This window comes from Tursiops truncatus, chromosome 17 (assembly GCF_011762595.2).
Source record: "Tursiops truncatus isolate mTurTru1 chromosome 17, mTurTru1.mat.Y, whole genome shotgun sequence".
NCBI classification, from domain to species: domain Eukaryota; kingdom Metazoa; phylum Chordata; class Mammalia; order Artiodactyla; family Delphinidae; genus Tursiops; species Tursiops truncatus.
In genome coordinates this window covers 7,270,424-7,288,050 of record NC_047050.1, presented here as the reverse complement: position 1 = coordinate 7,288,050, position 17,627 = coordinate 7,270,424, and the positions used below count along the sequence as shown (strand labels likewise).

The window sequence follows — 17,627 nt, the reverse complement described above, 5'->3', positions numbered from 1 at the left end:
AGTTCACCATAGAGTTGTGGAGGCAGATGACTATTAGACAGCTATGTTGTGTCATAAGTAAGGTGCTCTGGAAACACAAAGGACAGAAACCCAATCCAGACTGGGAGGTCCAGGGAATAACTCCTGAAAAATATTAGGAGTTAGTCTAGTAAAGGAGAGGAAAGAAATTAGAAGTTTGAGTGTAATGTTAAGAGTAGAGGTTTGGACTAATGACATATAGATTTGGAATTTAATAGCAAAGGTTGTAACTGCTGTAACAGATATACCTCAAAACTTCAGTGACATCACAGTAAGAATTTATTTTTTACAAACGTAAAATGTGTTTTTACATTTTACAAATCCAGCAAATGTGTTTTTGATTCACAGTGAAGGCTTTTCTCCCGTTACGGAGCACAGGCTCCGGACGCACAGGCTCAGCGGCCACGGCTCACGGACCCAGCTGCTCCGCGGCATGTGGGATCTTCCCGGACCAGGGCACGAACCCGCGTCGCCTGCATCGGCAGGTGGACTCCCAACCACTACGCCACCAGGGAAGCCCAAGGCTTTTCTTTGTGCATTCAGGGAACCGGGTTGAAAGACAGTCTGCCATCTTTAATACCTCACTTCTGGGTCCTTAGGTGTGGTCATGTAGCCAGCATGAAGGGAAAGAGCGTGGAGGCTCTCAAAGGGGGATTGCTTTTAAAGGGCCAGACCTAGAAATGGCGAACACCATTTATGCTTACATTCTGTTGGCTGGAACTCAATCACATGGCCATACCTGATTGCAGGGGAGGCTGAGAAGTGAATTCTAGCTTCACGTCCAAGAAGAAGAAATGGATTTGATGATCAGATTAGCTCAAGCTGAGGAAGAGGCAAGATAGCCCAGCTGAGGGCAAAACCCCAGTGTAGGTAGAGGAGACGGCAGCACATAGGGAACTAGGGACTTGCCCAAGGGCCTTGGGAACAGCCAGGAGGGAGTGAGTCCAGGACAGGAGAGAGTATCTCCAAGATGCGGAGAAGAAAGGCTAATAGTGACAAATGCTACAGAGAATTTAAATAGGATGCATGCTGCCCACCCAGGTAGAAAATAACTACGCTGTATAAACACGTGCCCAGATGCCGCTGCTGGGTTCTCACCCTTGACTCCTGTTTCTTGGTCTTGTGTGTTCACTGGTGGATCCTGGTATTGACACTTCTCTGTTGCTGAGGTTTGGCTTCTCTTCTCCAGTATTATTCCTCCACCATCCCTTTCCGTTATGCTGCACTCGGTGTTCCAGGTCAACACCCCAGCCCATCCAAGCAGTTTGCCTTGAGGCTCTACCATGGAGAAAGCCTTCATTTCTTTTCAGAGTTGCCATCATGCAAACAAGATTCATGAACAAGGACCATCATTGCCAGTTAACTGAATTGTTAACTGAAGTGAGATGTTTCCATGGAGTGTTGAGCTGAAAGGAGAAGGGGACCAAGGGTAAAAGTTTTAACTGACATTAGTCACAAGGAGAGGAGACTGGCAGAAGTAGTAGAAGGAGCTCGGGGTCTACAGTCACATTTGTTCAGCAGTTTAAAGGTAATTTTCTAAAAATAGGTCAAATCTTCTAGTGAAAAATAAAATTTTTCTCTATAACCACAATAAATGTCTGTCTATTGGAAGTCAGTTCGAATTAACCTTGCTGAGCCACAGAAAAGAAAATTCTCAGTTCCACTTAGAATTCCATTAAGGATTCCCTTGCTAGCACGGTATGGGGAACGTTAACTGACAGTCTGTAAATGTGAACGAGGATGTTTTACTTCCACGTCGACCAGTATGCTATGCGAAAACCAGAGACAAATCGTCATGCCTTTCAGTCTCGCTGTCTTCAAAGGGAGCCTTGCTTTGTATTGTCCCTTTGAGTAAGGCCAGTGACAAAGTCTAGCCCTAACCCACTAAGTGATGCTCCTCAATTATTGGGAAATAAGCTGTATCTTCCTCAAAGGGAGCCAGAGGCAAAGGAATGTCCATTGGAAGGAATAATCCCAACTGCTCTTGGAAATAGACGACTTTCCAGTTAGCTGTGGCTTTTCAAGAAAGAAGATGTAGGTTCTGTTAGCACAGAGCTCCATTATAGCGTCTGTTCAGAGGGCAGGAATGTTGAAATGGACACACACACACACACACACACACACACAGGTAAATTAAAATGCAATTTAGAGTGATTTAGGAAAAAATTATAATTTTAGGAGAATATAAATCAGTCTGTCCTTGACTTGAATGTTTCACTGTTGCTGCTCATATAATTTCATAGAAGGCAGAGCCCAAAATAGAGAAGGTCCAGAGAGGGCAGTACAAACAAGAGGAACCCAAGAGAGAGGATGTGATTCTAGAATCAAAACCAAGAAAAATTGAGAAGCCTCATCCTGTTGTACTTAAAGAGGAGCAGAGAGATACAGAGAAGGAGGCAGAGAGGGACAGAGGATTGATACAGAAAATAACAAAAGGAATAGCCAATGGCAGGTGGAGTGGCTACTAAGTTGATTATATTGAGAAATAGAAAACTTTGTATTGAAAAAAATCATGTGTCCTCTTATAGACGTAACATGTAATAAAGCAGCTGGATATTATTGTAGAAACAGTTGTATCTTGAAATGCGTCATCTGTCACAGGATAATAGTGTCTGCACTTGCAACGTAATTAAGGAAAAAGCTCTAGATCATAATGCTTTCCTAGGAAATGCACAGCTGCTGGAGGTGGGTGGGGGGAGAAGGAGTCAGCGGCTGAAGTGTGGTGTTGACAGCTAAGCCTGTCGTGGACTATTTGCATCTTCTTGGGCACTAAGAATTCTAGCTTCTGGGACTGGAAGCTCCTGATTGGTTGACTTTTTCATGTTATTCCTGGTTAGCACACCCTATGCTAGGGGAAAAACCCCACACAATTGGATGGATTTGGATGAGTGTAATTTAAAACATTTAAAAAAGTGATCTGTAACCATTAAATTACTGTAAGATAAACAGTTGTCTAAAGCATTTAGAAAGCCGAAGTGAAAAAAAAATTTTTTTTTCAGCTGGATTGTTTTTTGTTTTTGTTTGTTTTTGGCTTTTTATAGCTGCACTGTGAGGCTTAGTTCCCCGACTAGGGATTGAACCCAGGCCATGGCAGTGAAAACACAGAGTCCTAACCACTGGACCACCAGGGAATTCCCTCAGCTGGATTGTTCTGTTTGGAAATGGGATTCTGAGAGCAGAATAAAAATACCAAATTTAATCAAATCTGACAACGGAAATTGTAAGACACATTCTGATTTCACAGTGACCTTAAAATGTGAACAATATTCAGAATTGATCACACGTGGTATTCTGATATGATGGCACATGTACAAATATGTGAGCATGTGCACACACACACACAAATGATTCTTCAGTTTTACTCTCATTTTCCTGTCTTTTTTCTCCCCACTTTTTCTGCACGTTCCTCTTACTCACCTGTTTCTATTTCTTAACTTACCTACTTTTCCCAGATTAGATGTGTCTGTCTTTGTTTAGTCCTTTCTCTTTCAACTTCCAGTAACGCCAGTGAAACAGAGGAATATGGATGTTGTTATTGGTTTTCACCGTGTGCATATACGCCCGTTAGAACTCGGAAAACCGTCTTAAATTTTGTTTCCTCCCAATCCTGCCTCTTCTTCATCCTTCCCCATTTCTGACTTCCTGTGGATTGAAAAGTGGGACTCTTCCTAGCCCGATTTCTGGCACAGATGCTTGTGGCCTGTGGGGTCTGGGAGCCCGTCTGGCCTTGGACCTCTGAGGAGCAGGCTTTTTTTTATGCTCCATGTGGGATTTGAGTGGCCATTAACCCTGCAGACCAGGATGCTGCGGGACCCCAGCACGGTTACGTTTGAAAATGATTCCAAGTGATGTGGAACATTTGTTGTGCATTTTCTTCTGTGTCCGTGTTTCTCTAATTTGAGTGTGCAACAGAATCCCCCCCGGGCGGGCATGTTAAAACACAGACTGCTGGGGCTTCCCTGGTGGCGCAGTGGTTGGCGGTCCGCCTGCCGATGCGGGGGGCGTGGATTCGTGCCCCGGTCTGGGGGGTCCTGCGTGCCGCGGAGCGGCTGGGCCCGTGAGCCATGGCCGCTGGGCCTGCGCGTCCGGAGCCTGTGCTCCGCAGCGGGAGAGGCCACAACAGTGAGAGGCCCGCGTACCGCAAAACAAAACAAAACAAAACAAACAAAAAAATGCAGACTGCTGGGCCGCACCCCAGAGTTGCTGATTTGGTGGGTCTGGGGCACTTATTCCAGGAAGCACACTTTGAGAACCACTGTTTCTCATCTACCCGCATTTATGTCCCCAGTTAATTGAGGTCAGCCGTCTTAACCCCAGAATGCTGAGTGCCTGAAGGCCGGTGTGCTGGGCGGCACTAGACCAGTCCTGTCCAATGGAAACACCACGTGAGCCGCATGTGTGAGAGAAAATTGTCTAGTAGCCACAGTAAAAAAAAGTCAAAATAAACAGGTGAAGTTAATTCAGGTAGTCTGTTTCAACCCAGTGAATCAAAAATATCATTTTAACATGTAATCAGTGTAACAGACCATTGATGAGATTTTTCACATCCTTATTTTCATACAAAGTCTGACTTTGTGTGTTTGAATCCTACGTTTCCAGTACATCTCAGTTCAGACTAACAACATTTCGAACGCTTGGTGGCCACAGGGGGCTGACTGGTGGCTGCTGTCCTTAAGCAGCGTAACTCTAGGACTTTCTCTTGCTCCTGGGAGACTCCCTCTTTCCTTTCTTAAAATGCGTTATTTTTAGGGACTTGTGAGAAAGTTCGTATTTCTTCAGCATCTTCCATGATACAGAGCACTTCCCGTGGAGCCACGAGCTCTGTAATCTCTATGTCTCGAGTAAGTTTCGATCTGTGTGGCTCATTAGTAGCTATCCTAATGATGGGACGACAGTGGCCGAGCCCAGAGCTGGGGATTGGGTTGATAGGCAAGTTTACGTCAGTGTTCCTGGGGAAAGAAAGTTCTTTTCTCTAAGCTCTGCCTCAAAAAAAAAAAAAAAGATCAGATTAAGGACTGATCAGTGACAGAATGAGGGTTGTTTTAGGGATGAAAGGTCAGGAAGAGAGAGCAGTGATGTTAGAAAGAAAGTTAGATAATGGGGTAGAAGAAAATGAAACTAGAACAACAAGGTTCAGTACATGAAAGGTGGAGAGATATGTGTGTGTGTGTGTATATATATATATATATGTATATATGAAATCTCGTTATATATACACATATATGGACTATTTAAGTACAATTTGCTTTGTTCCCTCTATTTAACTACTACCACAAGGAATTCATTTCCTCTAATTCATGGATCATCGCCTGGTGATGAAAGAGAATAAGATGAGAACACCGACTTATGTGTTATTTTTCTCTTCTAACATGATGACATATGAACTGTAAGTCAAAATAAGTCTATTATAGGATGAGCACAGGACCTCGGAAACTACTAAAATTAATGAGTGCCAAACCTCAGACCCTAGAAATTAGCCCTTTAAATGCACGCATGAAAAGAAAGCAGAACTTTGAGTGAATCATCGGGGTCCTGCAATAAGGAGGTCGCAGTAAATGTCTGAGACCCACTGGCGTGCCACCCGGGTTCAGAGGAGAGTGGCTGCTCAGCTCTGCTACCTTCAGAAGGTGAGGACTTGTCTCTGTCCTCTCCATCCGCCTCTTTCAAATTGGCTAAAAACAAATACCATGTTTAAGTAGAGTAGCATTAAAAATCGATGAAATCGTACATCCTGATATACGTGATAATGATAGTCTCTGTACAGCCATGACATTTGAGTTTTGCTGAAGACTTTTATCCTGGATTATTATTCTGTTCCTTTCTCACTCTGTCTCATTTCAATGTGAGATAACGCAGTGTGTACTTGAAACCATCTGAAGTGACTAAAGGGTTCCGAGCGGTGGTTACTTCAGAAAAATTGGCATTGCAGAGAGATGCGTCTTACGGGGGATTCTCCTGCCGCCGTGGCTCTAGACATTTTTCAGATGCAGCAAGCAATATGGGTGCTGCTATATTCCCCCCTCTAAGACCCTGTGGCAGCCTAGCGGAAGACGGTTATGTAGATCAAACAGCTGATGGCTTCAATATAAATACAGCACGTGGCCGTTGTTTCAAAAAACAGGACAGCTCTAGTTGGATCAGGCTTATCCCATTGAGTGAAATCAAACAGTATTTGAAGACATGGAAAACTAGAACCATCAGAAGTCAGATTTCTAACCTGGGTTCTGATCTAACAAGCCACTTAATTTTCCCCAACTCTTGTTTTCCGACGCATATATGAATGGTTTGAATCTTGTGGGGTTCAACTCTTTTGGAGTCAGGAACCTCTTCTTAAGAAACTACTCCACAGGGAAATTTTTACAAGTCATTCAGGAGTTTCATGGGTCCCCTAAAGTCTAGGGGTCTCTAGACTTTTATTCGAACCCTGAATTAGTTCATCTCTCGCATTTTTTTCACGTTATGATTGGGAGAAGTCTATGGGTGTGCTGTATGAACCTTTGCAGGCAGAAGCCTCTGATTCGCAGATGGTGAACTTTTGGTGGATTGATGCTGTTCAGATCACACTTGCTCAACATCCGGGGATAAGTGCCAGATGTAGGGTCTACTGATGACTAGAATTTCTGAAGAGGTGGCTGTGAAGCTGGGAAGGGAGCAGCTGGACTTGGCATTGTCAGACCCGGCTAATCTGGAAACTTCCTTAACCCATGTGGCCTCAGTTTCTCCTTTTGTATAAGGAGGGAAGAATATCTGTGGCATGTGATTTTATGGGGCATTTAAATGAAATAACAGACCATGACTTAACAGAGGTAAGTCAACTGCTAGTTGGCAGTGAGCCTCGCGAACGCTCATCACGTGTTTACTTGTTGTTCAGACACTTCCCAGGGGGTTGTGTCCGGCAGACTGTGGGTTCTTAGGAGGTGCAGACCCGGCAAGTCAGGGTCTTGCCGTGCACTTGATGGGAACGGTCCCGTGGGACTGTGGGAACCTCTTCGTGTGTAACAGGAAACCTGAAAAGGGAGATGAACTTGAAAATCGCTCTTGCCAAGGGAGGAAGATGGGCTCAAACTTTTGGAAAATCAGAGGCACTCTTTGGACCTGTGCTCTCCAGAGGGCTAGACAAACATCAAAGGGAGTCTTTTGATGAAAAACCCTCCATCTGATACATTTAACATCTGGTCAGTGTTAGCGTACAGTAACACCAGAATTCATTACTTAAAGAGATACTTGGGAAGCATTTCAGATCACTGCTTCATTTGTTCACTTTTTCTCATTATGTCACAGGTGGCCATAAGAGCTTCTAGAGAGAAGTGTGTATCATTTTTGTACAAACAGATGCAGCAGGTTTCCGTGGCAGTTTGGGTTGTCTGCAGACCTTCATCCCTGCTTCTGCAGTCTTCATTCTTCTTGCAGGGGTTGCGTCTAATGTCTTAGGTCTGGAAGGATGAACTTCTTTTTCTCTCTTTGAAGTTTAATTTTAATTCTCTTTCTAAATTCTTATAATGTATGCATATTTTAAGCCATTGATGAAACTGCAGTTCTTGTTCATGGCCGGTAAGTGGTTAATCTGTTTTGTTCTGCTTTTATTTTCAGATTGAAGAATTTCGAAGGCTGAGGACACATGCAAAAGGGGCAGAGCTTGTGGAAGGCTGTGATGGGATTTTGGGAGACAATTTTAGACCCACTCAGCCACTCAGCGACAGAGTCATTAGAGCCGCGTTTCAGTAGCTGAAGAGAGCAGAAGCCGGTGCGTCTTCATCTGGGTATGTTCGGATTAAGCAACGAAAATGAGGCACACACAGCTGAGCCTGTCACACCAAAGCGACTCTCATTGTCAACGCACTTTATTTAAATCTAGGACACATTCTCAAGCCCCATTAATCACAAGTCAGGTGGTTCGTAAAAATTTCATGCCGTGTTGGACAGAAATCTGCAGTCCTTATGTTTTCGAGCAGAGCAGCCTTTCATTCTAGGTTTTGCTCTAATATCGGCTTTCATGAGGGAAGGTGCCTGAGGCAGGGGAACCGTGACATGCAAGTACCTCTCGGTACTTTACTATGTTGTCGCACCCTTGAAACCGCAGCTGTCACCTCCTATTGATGGGGGAGCGTAAGGGAAGGGACTGGGGGACCTGTTGAGCCTCAAAGTGGCCCTCGTTGTTCGGTGCAGATTTGATCATCTTGTTTATCGGGGTAGGTAGGTGAGGGCAGATCTGGCATGAATGAAAATACTTGTCCTATGGAAGTGCTTTTATTCGATAGATCAAGAAGCCCTTGCTAATGATCTGAGTGTAGGATGTTTCTGTACTGATTAAAACCTAATCTGTACATTTTAATATATCGAATTCAGTGTTTGGATTCCTTACCCTTAAGGACTAACAAAGTAAAACATCACAAACATGGAAAAGCTAAAATATACATAAATGCCTCTGTACTGGGTTACTTCCTCACCTTGTAGGTTGCCCAAGGGCGTGTACCTAGGTCAGTGTGCATTGCTGGGAAACCACTGCTTCTCGTAAGAGGGAAGCGTCTGTTGGAACAGTTTCCTAGGAGTCAGGTCAGAGCTCTGACTGTTTAATGGACCGCTAAGGGTATGTACTCTCATCCCGTGTGAAGGGTACAATGGACCGGGGAGTCACAGAGGAACAGAAATCTCTGGCCTCAGGGAGCTCACAGTCTCACGAGCCAGACAGCTGATATAGGAATTTTAAAGGGTGATCACGTTGTCCATGTGTTTCCCTCTCCAGTTTTCTTGCCCCTCTATTATTACTCTACTGAGGCACCCAGTACTCCAGCCAATCTGTCTTTTCTCTTCTGTGAATGTGCTTTGCTCACCCAGTCCTTCCCCCCTTCCCTTTTGCTCGTTGAAACCCTAGCCGATTAGAGGCCCAACTTGCATACGGTCCTCAGCAGGAATTCTCTCCTTGTCCCTTACATCGTACCTCTGTTTCACATTTTTTCTTCCATTTAGCTATTCGTATATTTATTTCCTGTGTCAGATTTCAAACTTCTTAAGGGTTGAAACGTGTTGAGTTTACTTTGAATCCATCATGGCATGTAACACCTGGAGTCGTGGATGTCGTTAGGGAAATTAGAAATTCCTTAGAACTTATGTGTGTCCTGTATCAGCCAACTGTGTTCCAGTCCTTCGTTCCTTCTCAGTTTCTGTGTCAGCTAGTAGATGATGAGATGATGGGGATGATGAGGAGGAGGCCAGGCAAAGTCACCTGTGGTAGGAATGAGAAGGAACTTTCTGTAATTCATATATGATAACAATGGAGAACATCCCCGGGGGCTTTAAGCTGAGCCTTATAATGGATGAGCTAAAGAATTAAAATAATATTCAGTCAGAAATCATTATTGAGCACCTACTACGTGATTGGTTCTGTGTATACAGAGATGAGAAGAACAGATGTGGTCTCTGCCCTCATAAAAGCTAGAGTCTGAGATGGGGAACCTGACAATCGAGAAACAAACACTTCTGGCACAGGGAGATCAGCTCCGTGCTTTGTGACTACCTAGAGGGGTGGGATAAGGAGGGTGGGAGGGAAACGCAAGAGGGAGGAGATATGGGGATATATGTATGCATATAGCTGATTCACTTTGTTATACAGCAGAAACTAACACAACACTGTAAAGCAATTATGCACCAATAAAGATGTTAAAAGAATACACAGTTAATAAATTCCATGAATGAAAAGAACCAAGAAATGGAGTGAAGGAGATTTCAGATAGAGGGAATATCTTTTGCAGAGACCCCGAGGGCCCAGTCTCTGTGGAGGTGGTAAGAATTTGATGCATTGATGAACCTGAAAAAAGCCTTGTGAGTCTGGGGTGTGGAAATGCAAAGGGAAGATCAGGCAGGGCCCCATGACTTAAAGGGCCTCGGCAGCCGTGCTAAGACATCTTTACTTCATCGTCAGTGTGCTGAGATCTAAGCGTTCTCAGGGGAGTGGCCTTCTCAGGAGATCACAGTGGCTGGAGAACAAATGGATCAGATGATTGTGGGCCAGGCTGTGGCGGTGGAAGGATATTTTAGAGGTCCACTGGGTAGCCAAGGTGAAAGGCATGCAGGCATGGGTACCAGCCTAGGAGCAGTGCAGATGGAGAGAAGCTGACATATGTGAAAGGGTCTTGGAAAGTGATATCTAGGGATAAATTGGACGAGGGTGGGGGGAGATGGACATATCAAAGATAACACCCGGGGTTTGGGGCTTTAGAAACTGTGTGGCTAGAGTGCCATGGAGTGACAAGAGGGAAGCCGGAAGAGGCTCTGTCTGAGATGGAGAGCGGGGGGCGGGGGGGGGGGGGCGGGGACGGGGGGACTGAGAGAGGCTTGTCAGTCACAGCAGTGGGCCTGGTGTGAAGGAAGCTGGAATGTCGAGAGCGGAGGTCAGAAAAGAAGTTTGAACAGAATGCGGGAGTCGTGGGCATAGAGATTTTATACATACAAGTGTGTACGTATAATGTTCTCATGCTACACGGGGATGACCTCGGATGTTCATAAAATCTTACGGGATGCTTTATGACCAGTTAACCAAAGCACAGAGAAGTTAGGTCATCTGCTCAAAGCCATTGGGCAGCGGGACTGGAAGTTGGACCCAAGCAGCCTGCCTGGCAGAGCCCCTTGTTGTAAGCACTGCAGGACAGAGGTCAGGGAGCGTCACCACGCTGGCTCTCAGGGTGGCAGGAGGACGAGGGAGGCGGTTGCGGTGGGCAGAAGTTGGGCGTGAAGGGAGGGCTGGAGATACCTAGTGGTGGCAGCTTCAGACAAGCGTGTGTAAGTTTAAGGTGTACGATGTGTATTTTGATTTGATCCATTTTTATATTACAATATGATTCCCACCTTAGCGTTGGCTAACACCTCTGTCATGTCCCATATATATCATTTCCTTTTTTGAGGTGGGAATGAGACTTTTTTTTTTAAACAAAAGAAGTAGTAAAACTTTTCTGTATGTGGGGGGGAGGGGGAATGAGCCAGTGGATGGGCAGGGCTGAAGGTGCTGTTTCTCGAGGGGCTAGTCCTAGCAGTGAAGTCCCTGAAAAGTTGCCAGGGGATGGGGCCCTCGGCACACGTGGAGACTGACCGTTGTTATGGGAACGGACACTTTGTGCGCTATCACAGGAGGGAAGGAGGTGGCGGTTTATAGACAGTGTTTCACGACTTGCTTTACTGTTTAAGGAGGGTTGGGTAGAAGCTAGAAGAGGTGAGCGCTGCCAGACAGCTGGGAGATGGGTGCAGAGTGAGGGTCCGGAGGGCTTACGGGCACGGCCCGGTTGGAGGGCCAGGCAGAGAGGGGCGGTGAGGTTGGTGAACGTGAATTTATGAATTTCCCCAGTGTAGGTTTGGTATACTCTCTTTGAATGTCGGTAACTATAAATGACGCTTTTTATGAAATAAGATTATTGGCTTTAATTTTTGATCCATATCTGGTCCTACACCAGAATTGCCTGTCTCTAAATATCTAAGTAACCATCACTACTTTATCTGTCTCTTGCACGCACACACACACACACACACACACTCTTAAATGTTTATGAGAAGATGACATATATTTCAGATACTTCATATTCATGGTATGATAGGAGGACAGTGTGTAATTTTCAGTCTTCGATTAATTGCAGTTTAGATATTTTAAGAGAGGATGGATTTATGTCCTTGTCTTGGTGACTGAGATTGCTAAAAGGAGGTCATTTTCCCCCAAATTCCTAAGAGTGGTGCAGAAATTCTTTCAAAGGCGACTTCACTTCTGACCATATCCTTTTATGAATACATTTTTGATCCTTTTATCTTGAAATGTGTAATACAAATCTAGTCGTACTGCTACATAAAAATTATATCAGGAAATCAGACTTATGGATGTGTGCTTTTTATTTGATATTTAATAATGCCCTAAGGCAGGTAATTCAAATTTTTATTAAAGTGAAATGACTTGACAGTCAGACTTTGAATTTAATGCATGAATGTTTCATTTAAGCTCTTGGAACTGAAAAGGAAAAAAAACCTTTTTTTCTGATAGTTCTCTAAAAAATGTTCAAAATAATTCAGATTTATTTTAGCTACGCTTTACTAAAATAACTTTAGTTTTTGGACTTAAAATGACATTTATTTTTGCATGACATGTCTAGACATCTGGAGGGTTTTGATAACCAAGACTTATTACTCCCATGAATTATCTGTGACTTTTTGTATTACCATTTAGGAAGTATGAACTATGGTTTTGTACTTGTTTAAAGAGTTAGCACATAAGTCACCCACGTGCAGGGCTAGTTCAGATTTCTAGGAGCCAGTTTACCCAGTGAACTTTCTTTACGATGCAGGAGAACCAAATCTTACTAACAAACCAAAATAAAACCAAGCTTTATGTCCAGTTTCCTTGCTGCCCTTGGCGTGATAATATTGGTACTACCCTTCCAGTGAAATGATTATTTACCTGTTTGTTTCATTAACTATTAACCAATTTTTAGAAAGCTATGTTGACTGTTCAAAGATTTGCCTGCTTCCCCTGTGACTCAAATATTGTTAAACTGCACACATGGTTACAGTAACTATAGTTAATTATAATTATTTTCTGTAAAAACCAATGCCACAGAGCTCTTTAAATACCTCCCTGTAAACAGGTAAATAAATAACCTACATTTCTTGGCAACATTATTTCCAATTACATTAACAATTGATCTCTTTGTGAGATCTGCTATTTACATAAAACCGTGTTTCTTGAGTTGATTTAGCTTTAGAACAAAACAATATGATTAAACAACATATATTTTAGCCATAGAATTAATATAATTATGAATAAAAAATGTTTTCTCCAGAAAAAAAAGTAACCTCCCTTACCCTCCTTAAAAGGGGAAAATATGTGTGCTCCAAATAGATGAGGAGAAAAAAAAAAAAAAAAAAAGGAAGAAGAAAGAAGAGGGTTATTAAACAAGTATCTGATCCCTGTGTCAAACTTACCCTCGTATTTGGGCAAAGACCCGTTTTGGGTCTTTGAGTGACATTCAGACTGTACTGAACTCTTCCCCATGTATACTTTTGCAATTAATAATGTTCTCTTCTTAGCTTTAATAAATGCTATAGCTAACATCAATTTCATATCAGCTTTCTTTTATAACGTAACAGAGTTGGAGGTTAAAAAAGACTAAGCCATTATGGAAAAGGAGGGGATTTGTGGGAAAGGGATAATGTCAACTCTGAATGACTAAGTAGGTGAAAGCTACTATCCTTTCAGGATAAATGGAAAGCTCAGAGCCTTATTTTCAGTCAATAGAACTTGGACTGACTTCACTCCAATAATTTAATATGATGCACAGCATTAGGGTGAGAAATGAAAGCTTGATGGTAGAGCTATTTTTTATTTACTGTATCCTATAGAATTGCCCGAAAATGAATGGATTTCCTAAAGGTTCTCAGTATGATTTCAGGAAAAGGCCAAAATACCAAGGGTGGTCAACCCATCTATTATGTTTTGATTCTGTGATACAAAAATTGTTCTTAACCCAAGAATGAAAAGTATCAAAGCTGTATAGACATTTCTTCAAGATTGGTAAAGAAGGAAAATAATCCCTGCTTCCGTATCTGTCCTTTGTTTCTTTTTTCACTATTAGAAAGGTTAATTTATTATGGGTAAAAATTCCTGAATGATTTATTCCCCTCCCCACCCATGAATTTAAACAAAATTGTGTTTGGGAGGAAGGAAGAGAACATCTTGCAGTCATGGGTCAGCTTTTATGTTGAACATTAATATATTATGATACCCTCAATATAGTAGATTTCATGATTTTAAACTTCATATATTTTCCATAAGAAAATCACCGAGACCAGGTTATCTCCTCTAAACACGTAGTATTACGTCTTTTTCCTCATGGATGCTCATTTTTGGTAATTTTCTCAAGCCAATTTTTAAATTTTATTTTTCCAGTTTGAGACTTATTAAGAAAACATCGTTCACAAAGAAGCGTTCATTTCGGTTTCTTCCTCATTTACTGTCTGTCCTTTCCAGTTCCTCTTTTCCATGATGAAGTTCATAGAGACTTAGGAAAGCGGATTCATCATAGACCCAGGGAACTGTGAAAGCCCAGCACGCAAAGGGACCTTCCTGGAGGTCACTTGCTGTTGGAGTCCGCATGGCTCAGCCTGTGGCACCCCCTCTCTCTGTAGGTGGATCGTCTGCACCCACAGCCTCTGGTACCACCAAAGGCAGATGACCTTCTCATTTACCTGCCGACACCAGGTCTCTCTGTTAAGTTCTAGAATCGGATGCCCAGCTGTTTGCCTCACTTTGCTTTTGGATGCATCAGAGGCGTCTCACACCCAATATATAAAAGATTGAATATATGATCGTCCTTCGCAGACTTGGCTTTCTTCCAGTTTTCTTAGGAATTCAAGTCATACTGGACACTTCTCACGTCACCTCACCTCACATTTCCAATTTATCGTCCAGTTCACAGATTCGCCTTTGGATAGCTCCCAAATCAATCTCTGTGATCATCACAACCCATAAAGTTAGCATCAGCTCTCACCTGGGCTGTTGCAGGAACACCCCCCTCTCTTCTACATAGGATTGTTGAAGAAAGATTTGTAAAAATAAGAGACATGGGTGACAGAGAGCCCTCAAACTTGCACGTCAACTCTGATTGACTGATATGAGCTGTCTAGAGTGTTGAGAAGGATTCTGCATCCACGGCTGAGCGCAGTGCGAAAGGGTGACAGGACTAACTGGCGACATCTGTCGCTGGGGGCTGGTGGCGGTATTGTAGTTTGTTATTCCCATCCGCAGTGGAAGGTTGGGTGATTGGCATCTGACTGAAATGTCTCAGTTGTGAAGTTGCAGAGTCTTGAATGGGTTTTGGAAAATTGACCTGCGTTACATCTACTGATACGTAGCTGGATGTTAGCAGTTATCGAGGAAATACAGAAACATGATGAAAAGACTGAAGTCCCCTGATCAACCTGCTTTTTAATATTTTCATTTTCTTTTGTATTAGTTACTAAACATAACTAAACATAGCAAATAGCTTACATATAGCAAAACCTAGGAGATCTGAAATCTCAGCATAGAAATGAAATGGCATGAGGGTGATGGAAGGATCATGGCCTGAGAGTGGAGGAACTTACCTGCTCCAGGCCCTTTGTTAGGGATGGAAGCCATCTCCTGAAGAAGGGAAAAGGGTTTGTTAAAGAAGAAACCAGGTAAGGGAAAAGTAGATACTGACATGCCACCCACAAGGGTGAGAAACAATGTATTTTAAAGTATTAAAAAAAAAAAAAGCCATACCAAAAAATTGTCAATTTAACTATATAGATAAATTGAGATATTTATATGTTAGTACAAATAGATTTGCCTTATTCTTTCAACTACTTCATTTTTTAAAAATTGAAGTATAGTTGATTTACAATGTTGTGTTAGTTTCAGGTGTACAGCAAAGTGATTCAGTTATGCGTATATCTGTTCTTTTTCAGATTCTTTTCACTTATAGGTTATTACAAAACTTTGAGTATAGTTCCCTGTGCTATACAGTAGGTCCTGTTGGTTATGTATTTTATATATAATAGTGTGTATATCTTAATCCCAAACTTCTAATTTATTCCCCCACCTTCCCCTTTGGTAACCATAAATTTGTTTTCTATGTCTGTGGGTCTACTTCTGTTTTGTAAATAAGTTCATTTGTATCATTTTCTTTAGATTCTACATATAAGTGATATCATATGATATTTGTCTTTCTCTTTCTGACTTACTTTACTTAGTATGATAATCTCTAGGTCCATCCATATTGGTGCAAATGGCATTATTTCCTTCCTTTTTATGGCTGAGTAATATTCCATTGTATACAAAGACCACATCTTCTTTATGCATTCCTCTGTTGATGGACATTTAGGTTGCTTCCATGTCTTGGCTATTGTAAAGAGTGCTGCAGTGAACATTGGGGTGCGTGTATCTTTTCGAATCATAGTTTTCTCTGGATATATGCCCAGGAGTGGGATCCCTGAATCATGTGGTAACTCTATTTTTATTCTTTTAAGGAACCTCCATACTGTTGTCCGTAGTGGCTGTACCAATTTACATTCCCACCAACAGCGTAGGAGGGTTCCTTTTTCTCCACACCCTCTCCAGCATTTGTTATTTGTAGACTTTTTGATGATGACCATTCTCACTGGTATGATACTTCAGTTTTAATTAAACAAACATGCCAGTGAAAACTTGTTTTGGTAGCATACAAAGCTGAAATAGCCTCGACAACGCCCAATAGCTTGGACAGAGTCTGAAATATTTGTTGAATAATATGGAGGTTTCTCCAATCAAGAAATTTGCCCCTATGCAACACCATTCTCAAAGTAAATTAATTGTTAAAACAATAAAACCACGTTGGTTTTGGATGGGTCTGTTTTCTATGACAGTACTTCTTTAAATGCCTGCAAAATTTCTGAATTCTTATACTTTATACGTAAAGGTCTTTAAGGCTTGTCTGCAGAAAATATTTTCAGACACATCTTAGAAGCATGGAGTCGAACTGGATCTCAAAAAGTTATTTAATCTAGTCTTCTGCCCGAAAAGGTCTTCAGCTAAATTATTATAGTTGATTGGTCCCCACATCTAGAAACAAACAAGCAAACAAACCTTCCTTGTATGAGATACCTACTTCAGAGGTTCTCCTACTCCTGCATAATGCAAAAGGGAAAAAAAAAAAAAAAGAACCTCATGAAATGCTCTCCCAGTAAAGTAAGAACTGAATTGGAACACCATTTTGATAGTAATATTTTTTATGGTTTGCCATAAATGAATATTTTTGATGAACGTAACCAGTTATATTCCAAGTACTCCAAGATTTATGTTTTTCTTGTGTTTGCAGCATGTGAGAGTTCCTGTAACCTTTACAGTGCAGAGAAACTCACGTAATTATTCACAAATATGAGTGTTCATTCTGATTTTAGTATGGGTACAGCCGGTGGTTCTCTAATGGTACCATTTCTTTCAAGAATGATTATATTTAATGGGTCCCAGCAATTAAATCACTATAATGAGAAATAAAAGATTGTAAATAAGAATAACAGTGTTATTAATCATCTAAATTAGTCACTTATGGCACATTCCTGGACCTGAAATATTTCCATAGAATATGATGCTAAAATCCACATTTACTTATAATTAGACATAATGCAAACCTTCTCTCATTATAATAGTTGCCCAAATCCCACTTCAACTTAATTTCATTGACTTTGATTTCTGGACTGAAAGCATTAAGCTTGAACCTAGTGAAAAATGTATAATATGTGCATTCAATTAAGAAGTAATTAGATATTCAATCACCCTTACAGCACACTAGGGATTAGGGAAGGAGGAAGAAAAATGTGACGCGCTGTAGTGTGTAACACAGTTTTGTTAATTAGTGTAGTGCTAATTGAGATTGAGAAAGTGTCAGAATAGTATAACATAGGTTTGCTTGTGAAGAACTTTAAAAGCTAAGTTTAGTGTTTTATGATACTTTGATGCAGAGTTGTATAGAATATACCAAACAATCTGATGTGTCCTTGAGTTTCAGTTAAAGTTTACACATCCATTCTAAGTGACACATACTAGTGAGTGATGAAGGGGAAAGAACAGCTGCTTTTTT

The 17,627-nt window shown here is 41.8% G+C and overlaps 1 protein-coding gene across 1 annotated transcript in view; it reads left to right on the top strand.

Moving 5' to 3' along the window:
• Window positions 1–17,627, top strand: part of CA8 (carbonic anhydrase 8) — a 299,496-nt gene that overhangs the window by 184,998 nt on the left and 96,871 nt on the right. Inside the window, exon 8 of the mRNA XM_033843082.2 lies at window positions 7,609–7,778. Coding sequence (XP_033698973.1) covers window positions 7,609–7,743 — 135 coding nt within the window. The 3' untranslated portion in view covers window positions 7,744–7,778. The remainder of the gene's footprint in view (window positions 1–7,608; window positions 7,779–17,627) is intronic.